Genomic DNA, 12,551 nt, shown 5'->3' with positions numbered 1-12,551 from the left:
GGTATATGCTAAAGCAGGGATGGCAAAAATTTGGCTCCACAGGCCAGATCCATATCAGAATCTGCCTTGCAGGCCAAATTTGACAGGTGTCCATGTCACAATCCCCTGGGCTTCCCTTAGGTCTCTGCAGTTGGGGACTTAAAGGGGTAGGAGGGAGACTTGCAAAAGCTTCTTGCAAGACCCCCCCCCTTTAAGTTCCTGATGTTGGAGAATTAAAGGAGAAGCACGGGAAAAGGCTTTAAGACAGCTCTTGCACTCCCATTTGAGCAAATGGGAGTACAGGAGCTGCCTTAAAGCCTTTGCAAAAGCCTCTTTGAAGTAGGGATTTAATTTCCGAGCTCGATTCAAGGTGCTGGTTTTAACCTATAAAGCCTTACATGGCTTCGGACCACAATACCTGATGGAACGCCTCTCCTGATACGAACCAACCCATACACTACGCTCAACATCTAAGGCCCTCCTCCAGGTGCCTACTCCGAGGGAAGCTCGGAGGGTGGCAACAAGGGAGAGGGCCTTCTCAGTGGTGGCCCCCAAATTATGGAATGATCTGCCTGACGAAGTGCGCCTGGCGCCATCACTGTTATATTTTCGGTGCCAGGTCAATACTCTGCCAGGTGTTTTTTAAATGTTTAAATTGTGTTTTAAATTGTTTTTAAAAGATGTGTTTTAAATTTGTACATGTGTTTGTAGTGTCTTTAGGTACTGTAAACCGCCCAGAGAGCTTCGGCTATGGGGCGGTATACAAATACAATCAATCAATCAATCAATAGATAAATAAATTCCCACTCAGCTGATGAGGGGGGATTAAATCCTGCTCCCTTGGGTGCGTAATCTTTTTTCCTGCTAGGAACAGGATCGCACAGCCAGTGCAGGATTAAACCCTGTTGTCTTGCACATCAGCTGACATAACTACTGACATAAGCTAATGAGTGGCTGGGCATGGTCTGGGGAAAATGGCCTTGGGGGCCAAATGGGACCCCCTGAAGGGCCATGATTGGCCCAGAGGGGAAAGGTTCCCCCGCTGTGCTAATTTCACAGAAACATTTGCTGGTGGCTATAAAACTGGGCAACTAGAAACCATCCGAAACATATTAATTTGAAGATTAGGTTATGTATCTAATGATGTTGGACATCCCTTCCCCCATACAGTAAAAGACATGCTCAAGACAGTTTGAAAGGGCTTGGATAAGCAATGTGAAGGGAAATGTGTATCTACTACATTGTGGATTGCTCTTGCTTCTCTGCAGCAATAGTTTTCTGTTGTTGCTAGTGTTCTGAAGCTTCTTGTACAAAAGGAAGTACAAAATCATGTGACAGACCTTGGACTGCACCATTTAGAATGTCGGCTATATATAACTTATTTCATATAGAAAACTAGCATGAGAGTAGTTTTCTTCCAGATATGCTAGCTTTTTAGGATTGGGGGAGTACTTAAAAATGTTGAATGTAGAGATCAACGCTTAATTACAGAAATTATTTGAAATACCATTATTACATTTTAATTATATTAAGGATGCCTATATAAGAGTGTCTATTTTTCATTCATTTGCAGTGCTCTGGACTTGGGGCCTCTTTCTGTTACATGCTGTCCTATTTAGTTGGAAGACCAGTTGTGTATAGATATTTAACAGAGAAAGCAGTGAAATGGTCAAAACAGGTAAAGTCACTGTGGTGGAACATCTGTCGTAAAGGATTAAATTTAAGCATTAGAAGATAGGAATTACACAAATACTGCTGCCCTGGGCTCCTGCTGGGAGGAAGGGCGGGATATCAATCAATCAATCAATATCATTTTTTCTACTCCTGATCACAAGGATTAGTCTTATTCATAGTAGTAGTAGTAGAAGATACACTGTGGCTGTGTTTGGATCTCATGCTTTGACAGGAAAGAGTCTAGTAAGCCTTGGGCTTGCACACGTCTCTTTTCTCCTGCTGCATGGCAATAAAGAATTCTTCTTGCTAAACCACATGTTGGGTCGTCTGAACTGACAAACTTTGATTAATGTTAATTATGGTTTATTTGAAACAAGCCAACTTGAAAACAGTTATAGCAGGGGTTGCCAACCATTTTGGGCCAGGTGGCATATTTCAAATTTTGAAGCAGTGCGGAGAGCACCAGTCACAAAATGGCTGCAATGAAGGCATTGATGGCATGATATAACACAAAATGAGAGAGAGTACAGGTACGTCTAGGGAGTACCTCATTTCACATGAACCCAGCATAGGAAAGATGCATCATGGTTGCTAGGTAAAAAGGAAGAGCAAACTACAGAGATTTTAAAGACTACTAGAAAATAAAACAGAAGCATGAAAAGTGCACTAAAGGGGAGGGGAAGACAGCATCTTTTGGGCCCCAGGGATTCCTTAGTGTCCATATTCATTTATCAGTCACAACTCTGCCGCCCTGGGCTCCTGCTGGGAGGAAGGGTGGGATATAAATCAAATAGTAAATAAATAAACTCTGACTTCACTCATTGGCTAAAAACACTGAGAGGCAGAAGCAACTAAGCTGGCTCATTTCTCAGAAATCACCTCAGAAGTACCTTTACATTTTGCTTCATAACTTACTTTCTAGGAGAGCTAGGGACTTACTTTAAAAAAATGAAAGCTCAGAATCTAGGTCCCTTGGCTGGGGGTACCAGTGAAGGCTTTCACAGTCACTATGGTGCTGGGTTAGTGACCCCCAAGTTACAGCATGCCAGAGCTTGGAAAAGTTACTTTTTTGAACTACAACTCCCATCAGCCCAATCCAGCGGCCATGCTGGCTGGGGCTGATGGGAGTTGTAGTTCAAAAAAGCAACTTTTCCAAGCTCTGAGCATGTCTCCTTCCACCCCTCCCTCCCTCAAGGTAGCTGCTAATATGGCAATTCCTGCATTTGGCAGTATGTGAACCATAAGGTCTCTTTTTAGGCAATGAAATCAGTTACTATAGTGTGCTCTTATCTCTGTGCTCTCAACCCCAGAAACTCACAGGTCCTTTCTGTGCCAGTTATACGTATATATAATATATTTTAAAAAAGAAATTTTCTCTTAATGTACATACTTGTACATGCCTACCCATATATCCCTAGGTAGAAACTGCTCCCTTAATTTGGGGTGGCCCAGTTTGGCACTCAACCACCTGAGTTCACTGTTAGTGGAAAAGTGAGACCTACAACAAAATATTGCAGTGTGGTGGTCTTGATCACTGTTCCATTCAGTTAGCCATGTCCATCCTCTATGATGCTCTATTTTGTTCCCCCTCCCACCCAGTATTTTGGGTTTTTTTTCATCCAACTGTCAGCATTCTTTGGTCACTCAGCATGCTCAGTCCTCTTTGTGTTGTTTTGGGGTTCTCTAGCCTCCTTAGTTTCCCCCCGAAAGTTTTTTTTTTGCACTTCTGCAAACCTTGGAGTTCATCCAGACTTGTTGTTCTGTTCTGTGTGTGAATGGTTCCATTTTAGCTAGATAAGGACCAGCCTTTGGAAACAGAGGGAATGGTTATGCAATTAAGATTACTGCTGTAGTTCTATGATAGGATTGTTTTAATTTGGAATTTTTATATCCTAACAGGTTGAACGACATAGAGAACACCTCATTAACTACATAATATTTTTGAGAATAACTCCTTTTCTTCCTAATTGGTTTATCAATATAACATCTCCTGTAATAAATGTACCACTGAAAGTATTTTTTATTGGTACTTTTCTAGGTAAGAAGTCTGATTAATATTAAATTTGCTAAATGCAACAGTATTTTCCATGTGATTCATTAGTATACAGCCCCATCTGTTGGGCAGTTGTATAAATTTTGAAAGACTGTTCTATTCTTCTATTAGTGGTTTTTTTAGGGAATGCAGGAGTGTAAATGTTGCAGCTAAATAAAAATGAGCTGAAATTCTGAAGATCATTCACAGGCTGTATTCCATTTTAGAGCCTGTGGCTGTGATTGTGGTGAAGAAACCCTATCTCCCCAACACTATTATGTCTACACAGTGTTTGCCAGTAGATCTGTTCAGCGTACTAAAAGGCCTGTTGCAGTTTGGCCAACGGGAATGGTGACTGCTCTGCAAGATGCTTCTCAGATAGAAGTTGCTCACATCCGCTCCAACTTTAATGCCATGGTTATTTCAGAATAAGGCCTAGTGATCATACAGGGCTCCCTCCTGGTCACTTTATGTTGAATACCTTTCAACTTGTGCAACCTGAGGCTATGGAAAAGTTACTTGGAGAACCAAGGCCAATGACAGTTGCTTTGGCTCCTTGCCCTTTTTGGCTTGTTAGGTCACAGAAGCAGTAAATGCTTCATTGTGAGAAGGTGATATCCCAATGACCCTGAAGGAGGTGGAAGTAAAATCCTGGGTTGTAGCTTCCAGAAGGTGGACCTTAGTGATTACTACTTCGCCCCATGGTCTTTGGTTCAAAGGATGCCACAAGGTACTGTCTTGACTCCCACACTTTTTTAACACTTGCTTTTAAGAAGGCAGCGAAGACAATTTTATTTAGGCTGGCTTTTTCAGGTTCTCAACTGTTTTTAACTGTTGATGGGTTCAACTATTGTTGGGTTCAACTATTGTTGGGTTCAACTATTGTTGGGTTCAACTATTGTTGGGTGGGATTAGGCTGCATTTTATTTTATTTTGATCTTTATAAGCCACCTTATACATATTTGTTACAAAGCAGAATGTATATAATTTAGTGTGGCAACCTGAAGACATGTATTAAATGTTTTAAAAGCAGGTCGCAAAATCAGGGAAGAATAGAGAAGTAGAAGCAGGTGTATAGAAAAGTCCCTTGGAGACTTTTCTAGATCATGAGGGGTAATAATATATAAGAATCACTGATATTAAAAAAACTATTGTTAAATCTTTTTGCTATTTCTGATCCATTTTCTTATCTGTCTTTCTTTTCCCAGGTGTTGCACCACCATCATTTGTAGCAATTAAAGCTGGAACAACACTATACCAGCTTACAACAGCAGGTGAAGCAGTCTCCTGGAACTCTGTTTTCATTCTCATGATTCTAGCTATACTCTCTATTCTGCCAGCAGTTTTTCAGAAGAAACTTAAACAGAAGTTTGAATGAGAGTCATCCTGGATCTTCACTTCCCATATTTCATCTCAGGATCAGCATTATTTCTATGGCCACTTTTCTATTGGATCTTTCACAATTCAAAAGGAGAGAATTGTAAGGGATAAAAACGTTTCTGGATTTCTTGCTTACTTTTATTTATGGGGCATAAAGACAATATAATTGCAGTCAGAATAAAATTAAGATGAACTATAACTTTTAAATATATATATATAAGCATTGTTAATTTTAACTGTTATGTTTAATTTGAACTATATATATGCCTTATTTTGTTTGTGAAAACTTAATGTGAATGATTCATTCCTCTTGCCCTCACTTCTTTTTACCATCATTCATAATTCTTAAAGAATAATGGACTGCACAATGGATTCTACAGCCCAGTGGACTAATAGATTGTATAGGTTCTTTATTAATGAACTCTTTGTTGGAAAGCAGGAAGAAATACTTTGGCCAGTGTTTCAAAAGTTCCTGGGTTTCATTTTGCTTCATGCTAACCGTGGAAACACTGGACTTTCCCTTTATGAATGTCATATAAATGTTTTTGCTGGGGTCGGGGCTAATCAGACTTTATCATGGCAGATGAAAAATGCTAATGTTTTTGGATTTTTTTGCCAGTATTTCAGATGTATGGCAGCTATTTCCAAAATTGCTAATATATTATTAAACTAATTAATCAGCTGTCAAGTTATTATCATCAGCATACATTTATATAAGTTCTTACAGAAATGTGGAAATCATTTCTTAGCAACAAATTGATAGTTCTTCAAAAATCGGTTATTAAAGTTAATTATTTATACAGTGTTTGTTAGGTTTTTGTTTATGTAACATGGCCATATAACATAACCTCTGATCCAGAGATCCATGGGTGTTCGAAGTGCCTACACAGTGCCCCTTCAGACACAGGGTCCTTCATTCATTTTCAGTCCCCTGCAACTGAAATAGATTAAAAGTGCCTCAGGATGAGGAAATTCCATGTCTACATGCATACTTTCACTGGATTAGGATTATCATGTACAAATTGTGTATCTTGTAAATAGATCTTAGTGCTAGGCAGGTGTGTCCATGTTCTGATGAAAGACTAACTGATGATTAAATTTATTTTTAAAATTTTAAGTGATGTATTATGGTTCTTATTCCCCAATAATTATTATTGTCGCCAGGGGTATTTTTTCCTGTTTGTGGGCTTCATTATACTGTTCCAGTTCGGAATAACACTCTAACATGCCTGATTCTAGACCTGATTACTCTGTGCAGTTATTTTTTTATTGGACAATTTTAGCATTTGTACAAGTAAAGCAGATTACTCACCAGCAGAGTTGTGCACTACATGCCGTATATTCTGAAAAACTACTGTGTACTACCTAGTCCAACCCCATGTATATGTTGGCAAGCCCTTTCTCTCAGAATGGCATTTTCCTACTTGGTTTACAGCAATCAAAGGCTGTCTGTTATTCCCTTGAGTGTGCGGCTCTTCAGCAAATAAGCTTTCACTGAAGAATATTCGTTTTCTACTATGATTGCTCAAAAGCAGTGGAGAGCAGTAGACATTGGTGGGGTGGGTGGATAATAGCTTCAGTAGTGAAAGACCCTGAGATCTATACGTGGTTGCAAGTAATTTGATCTACAAGAGCCAACCTATCCTGTTTAAAATACAGAAATATTTATCCAGTCAAAAAGAAAGAAAAAAGGACTCAGTCCAGAAAAAAATAGTTGCAGATGCCATTGAAAGCAATGGAAGAGACAATCTTTGTTGGATTATGCCCTTTTTGAATTTAAAGTAGGGCAAGGGACCAATCAAACTCTGCTGAGAAAAGTGGAGAGTCCTTTACAGAATTAAATTCGCCTGGAAGTCCATTGTTAAAGTTGCATGGTGCTTAATGTTCAACTAAATTGTGTTATAATTCAGGGGGAAATATTTTTTAAATATGTTTCAACAACCTTGTAAAGTAGCTTTCTTTTCATTCTGAAAATCATCTCTTTTCAATGGAGCCTTTGTAATGTAAGAGCATGTGGTAATGTTGGAAGGTACTAATATTTACTGCAGATTTGTTCTTTTGTAATATAATATGGATTGACAAACTTCATTGCAGTATTATGTGTAATGCATTCACACAGGAAATACATTAATATACTTTGTCATTTATGTTCCACATATGCAGTTTTTGTTGCTTGTTGACTTTTTTAAAGTTAACTTCATAACAAAACAGTATAGTGGCATAATGAAATGTGATCCTGCTAGATAGACTGTTATTACTGCTTAGATCTTTTGACAAATTGGTTGGTTCAGAAATGTTTCAAAGTACATCTATAACGACTAATGCCACTTTATTAATGGTGACCCATTTTGGCCTTAGTGGTAAAACTGTTGCAGGTACTTCAAACTGTGGTTGATACTCCTACTCTGCTGTGTCCAAGTTGTGTAGCTTTCTTGCTGATTTGAGTGCATAATAGGCAATTTTCATTCTGTCTTTGATGTTCAGGATACAGAACAACTAACTGGTTGGGTTACGTTTTTAAACATCTTTTTACATAACAGCCTTAGGTTTTACAGAGCTGTATGGTTTTAATTCTATTTAATAAACTGAAAATGGAATCGTTTGGGTTATGCAATTGACTTCATAAACACAGTACATATTTAAATTGCACATTTGTCATTGGTGCCTTGTCAACATACATAACACATGTCAGAGGAACATAAACAAATACTTCCCATGCAATTTTCCTTGTTCACTGATGTTTTCTTGAGAGGCTCTTCTGTGGTGCAGCTGGTAGGAGAGGGCCTTCCTAGTTGAATCACCTTGTCTTTAAAACTTCCTATCCTGATATATTTGTTTGTTCTTCTCCCTAATGACATTCTGCTGCCACTTGAACACTTCTCTGTTTTGGTAGGCTTTTGCTTCACCGTTGTTTCATTAGGGTCAGCTCCCTTTTTGTTGTATTTTTTCATTATCTGCTTCTAGACAAGGAAAACAAAAAGGAGAGACGCAAGGGTTGCAAGGGATGGATTTAAGCAATTCATTGGCTGTGTTTGGACAAACAAATCCCTGCTTAATAAGTCAAGATGAACCTTGACAGGAACCTGAATGCAGCTGCTTCACTCCTTCCTTTGCAGGAGCAAGTGAACAAGCCAGAAAGCTGCAGTTAACCATTGCTTTCTGTTATGTCCAACCTGGAAACTGATTTATGTCTTCCAAATATGGCAGGATATGAAGCCATGGTTTAAAGCTGGCTTCCCTATCCTAACTAGTTTGGACACTATTAACCATAGCACCTGCTTTGCAAACAACAGCTATGGTTAATTATGACTTTCTGGCTTGTTTCGCTGCTGGTGCAATAGGAAAAGCAAAGCTAATTATCTCAGCTGATTGATTGTCCAGATAGTTAAGACTTGGTTTCATTATATGTACTTACTAGGGACGGCTGCTGATGGGGGTACACATGTATTGGGCCCCAAAGCAGCAGGGTCCCTGAACTCTTACTACTTTTTTTAAAATGAAAGCTAAATCAATCTGACATTTCTAAAGAGAGTTAGAAAGCAAAATGTGGAGGCAGCTGTAAGGCTTTGGCACTCGGCAGGCAACAACCTTGCTAAGATTGCTAACCAATCGGATAAAGGAATGCTGACCACCCCCACCTAGAAGGGGAGAGGACTCCAAGGGCAACAGGAAAAAAAATTGCTGCTAGCCTGACAATGGAGAAGGATACTGGGGTATATCTGCATTATTTCATTCACTCCCAAGTGTGCTGTAAAACACAATTGCCTAGCTTTGGTATGTTTTATGCAGAAGTAACTCCCGTGAAATAAATGAAGTTTTCTTTCTACTGAGAAATTGTGATATGGCAGTCGTCGTCTCCCCCCCCCCCAGTTTTCCATGTCCCCCTCACAGCCACTATGGCTCTGCTTGTCATCATTGGGTTGTTACTGTAACTAAAAACCAAAACTATACAATATAAAATGAACTGGCAAATACTGTACAACCATAAAATAATGTAACATTTTACAGCTGCAGCTAGTTAAAGTTCCTATGGACATAAGGATACTTTTTTGTTTATCAAAATTGGCTTTAAAAAGTTTGTGTGTGTTTTAAGTGCACATATTTGTTGCTTCATGTTATTTATGTATATCTTGATTTTTCTCCCTGGAGCTCAAGGCTGCATTCATTGTCTTCTCCTTTCCCCTTTTATCTTCACAACAACCCTGTGAGGTAGGCTAGGCTGAGAGGTGGTAGTTCAGACATCAGAGTTGTGAAACTGCACGTAGAGTATTTTTTGCTTGTTGTTTATCAGGGTTGGCAAATCCTTTGTTTTTGTATTTTGCTGTAAATATCAGGACTATGAAATGTTGCTATTACAGGAAGGGGGTGCTCTTCTGGCTTTCTTTACATTATGTGTGAATTACATTATATATTTGTATCTTGCTGTTCCACCCAGGAATTCAAGGTTGTATACATTATCTTCCCCTCCCTGCCTGTTGTTTTTGCAATAGCCCTGTGAGGTAGGCTCAGTGAAATTAATATATATATATAAGCAGCAATTCTTACCAATAGATTGTGGGGGTGCAGGGAGCCCAATCCATACATAGTGTACCAGGCCCAAGAAATCCTATTGGCATCCCTGACTTGGGAACATAACATGTATAACAGAAAGCACTAATAAATGGAGATCGTTTATTTATTTATTTATTGCACTTGTATACCGCCCCATAGCCGAAGCTCTCTGGGTGGTTTACAGCAATCAAAATCATTAAAACAAATATACAATTCAAAACACATATTTTAAAAACAATTTAAAACACAATTTTAAAATTTAAAACAATATAAAAACAATTTAAAACACATGCTAAAATGCCTGGGAGAAGAGGAAAGTCTTGACCTGGCGCCGAAAAGATAACAGTGTTGGTGCCAGGCACACCTTGTCATGCAGATCATCCCATAATTTGGGGGCCACCACTGAGAAGGACCTCTCCCTTGTTGCCACCCTCCGAGCTTCCCTTGGAGTAGACACCCAGAGGAGGGCCTTTGATCTTGAACGTAGTGTACGGGTTGGTTCGTATCGGGAGAGGCGTTCCATCAGGTATTGTGGTCCCAAGCCATGTAAGGCTTTATAGGTCAAAACCAGCACCTTGAATTGAGCTCAGAAACATACAGGCAGCCAATGCAAGCGGGCCAGAATCGGTTTTATATGTTCAGACCGTCTGGTCCCTGTTACAAATCTGGCCGCTGCATTTTGCACAAGCTGCAGTTTCTGAACCGTCTTCAAAGGCAGCCTCACATAGAGTGCATTGCAGTAATCTAATTTGGAGGTTACCAGAGCATGGACAACTGAAGCCAGGTTATCCCTGTCCAGATAGGGACGTAGTTGGGCCACCAACCGAAGTTGGTAGAAGGCACTCTGTGCCACCAAGGCTACCTGAGCCTCAAGTGACAGAGATGGTTCTAGGAGAACCCCCAAGCTACGAACCTGCTCCTTCAGGGGGAGTGCAACCCCATCCAGAACAGGTTGGACATCCACCATCTGGTCAGAAGAACCACCCACTAACAGCATCTCAGTCTTGTCTGGATTGAGCCTCAGTTTATTAGCCCTCATCCAGTCCATTGTTGCAGCCAGGCACTGGTTCAGCACATTGACAGCCTCACCTGATGAAGATGAAAAGGAGAAATAGAGCTGCGTGTCATCAGCATATTGATGGCAACGCACTCCAAAGCTCCGGATGACCGCATCCAACGGTTTCATGTAGATGTTGAACGGCATGGGGGACAGAACTGACCCCTGCTGAACCCCATACTGGAGAGTCCAGGGTGCCGAGTAATGTTCCCCAAGCACCACCTTCTGGAGGTGACCTGCCAAGTAGGAGCGGAACCACCCCCATGCAGTCCCTCCCACTCCCAAGTCAGCCAGTCTTCCCAGAAGGATACCATGGTCGATGGTATCGAAAGCCGCTGAGAAATCAAGGAGAATCAAGAGAGTCACACTCCCCCTGTCTCTCTCCCGACAAAGGTCATCATACAGGGCGACCAAGGCTGTTTCCATGCCAAAACCAGGCCTGAAACCTGACTGAAATGGATCCAGATAATCGGTCTCATCCAAGAGTGTCTGCAGCTGTCCTGCAACCACTCGTTCAAGGACCTTGCCCAGGAATGGAACATTTGCTACCGGCCTATAGTATTAAGATTTTCTGGGTCCAGGGAGGGTCTCTTCAGGAGTGGTCTCACTACTGCCTCTTTCAGGCAGCCAGGGACCACCCCCTCTCACAGAGACGCATTAATCACTTCCCTGGCCCAGCTGGCTGTTCCATCCTTGCTAGCTTTTATTAGCCAAGAAGGGCAAGGATCCAGCACAGAAGTGGTTACACGAACCTGTCCAAGCACCTTGTCAACGTCCTCAAGCTGCACCAACTGAAACTCTTCCAAGAAATTGGGACAAGGCTGTGCTCTGGATACCTTGCTTGATTCACCTGCTATAACACTGGAGTCTAAGTCCTGGCGGATGCTAAAGATTTTATCCTGGAAGTGCCTAGCAAATTCATTAACAGCGGGCCTCAGATGGTTCCACCATGTCCCTGGGGCCAGAGTGTAATAGCCCCGGACAATTCTGAAGAGCTCTGCTGGGCGGCAGATTGATGATTTGATAGTGGCAGCAAAATGTTCTTTTGCTGCCCTCACTGCCCCTAAATACAGCTTACCATAGGCACTTACCAATGTATAATTGCATCCACTAGGAGTTCGCCTCCATCTGCACTCAAGCCGTCTCCTATATTGTTTAATCGCTGTCAGCTCTGGGGTATACCATGGAGCTGTAGGAGCTCTACACAGGAGAGGGCGCTCAGGAGCAATCATGTCAACCGCCCAGGTCATTTCTGTATTCCACAGTTCAACCAAGGTTTCGACAGGAGCACCGGAAATCTCCCCAGAGCCCTTTGGAAACCATCCGGCTCCATTAGTCTCTGGGGGTGGACCAACTTAATAGGTCCCCCACCCTTGCAGAGGGGAAAAGCCACTGTAAGTCTAACCTTCAGCAAGCAGTGATCTGTCCATGACAGAGGGGCTGATGTAAGGCCCCCCACATTCAGATCACCAACTCCATTTCCAGATGCAAAAACCAAATCTAGAGTATGCCCTGCTACATGTGTTGGGCCAATGGCATATTGGGACAGTCATGGAGACCATGAAATCGTGAGCCGCCCCGGATAAGGTGGCCTCGGCATGGATGTTGACATGTGTCCCACATGTGAGTTCTGTGGCTGTGCAGAGCAACATTCACAACTGCCCAATCACCCTGGGCTTCTACTGGGAGAAAGGGCAGCATATAAATCAAATGACAAATAAATAAAAAAAATATTTTACGTCTTCAATTTTTATTCCCATTGGTCTCAACAAACAGCATGAACATTATTAGCACATGGTATACATCATGCCTTTCTTTTTGAACTGATTAAGTTCTAATACATGCAGCAATCATATGATGAAGTATTTGGGAACTTTA

The 12,551-nt window shown here is 41.2% G+C and overlaps 1 protein-coding gene across 1 annotated transcript in view; it reads left to right on the top strand.

Moving 5' to 3' along the window:
- TMEM41B (transmembrane protein 41B) overlaps nt 1-6,182 on the top strand; it is a 28,383-nt gene extending 22,201 nt beyond the window's left edge. Inside the window, exons 5-7 of the mRNA XM_061610379.1 lie at nt 1,553-1,657; nt 3,553-3,691; nt 4,894-6,182. Coding sequence (XP_061466363.1) covers nt 1,553-1,657; nt 3,553-3,691; nt 4,894-5,063 — 414 coding nt within the window. The 3' untranslated portion in view covers nt 5,064-6,182. The remainder of the gene's footprint in view (nt 1-1,552; nt 1,658-3,552; nt 3,692-4,893) is intronic.
- The last annotated feature ends 6,369 nt before the right edge of the window (nt 6,183-12,551 follow it).

Source organism: Rhineura floridana, chromosome 2 (genome assembly GCF_030035675.1).
Source record: "Rhineura floridana isolate rRhiFlo1 chromosome 2, rRhiFlo1.hap2, whole genome shotgun sequence".
Taxonomy (NCBI): Eukaryota; Metazoa; Chordata; class Lepidosauria; order Squamata; family Rhineuridae; genus Rhineura; species Rhineura floridana.
The sequence above is the reverse complement of the archived record's forward strand: the minus strand, read 5'-3'. Positions and strand labels throughout refer to the sequence as shown.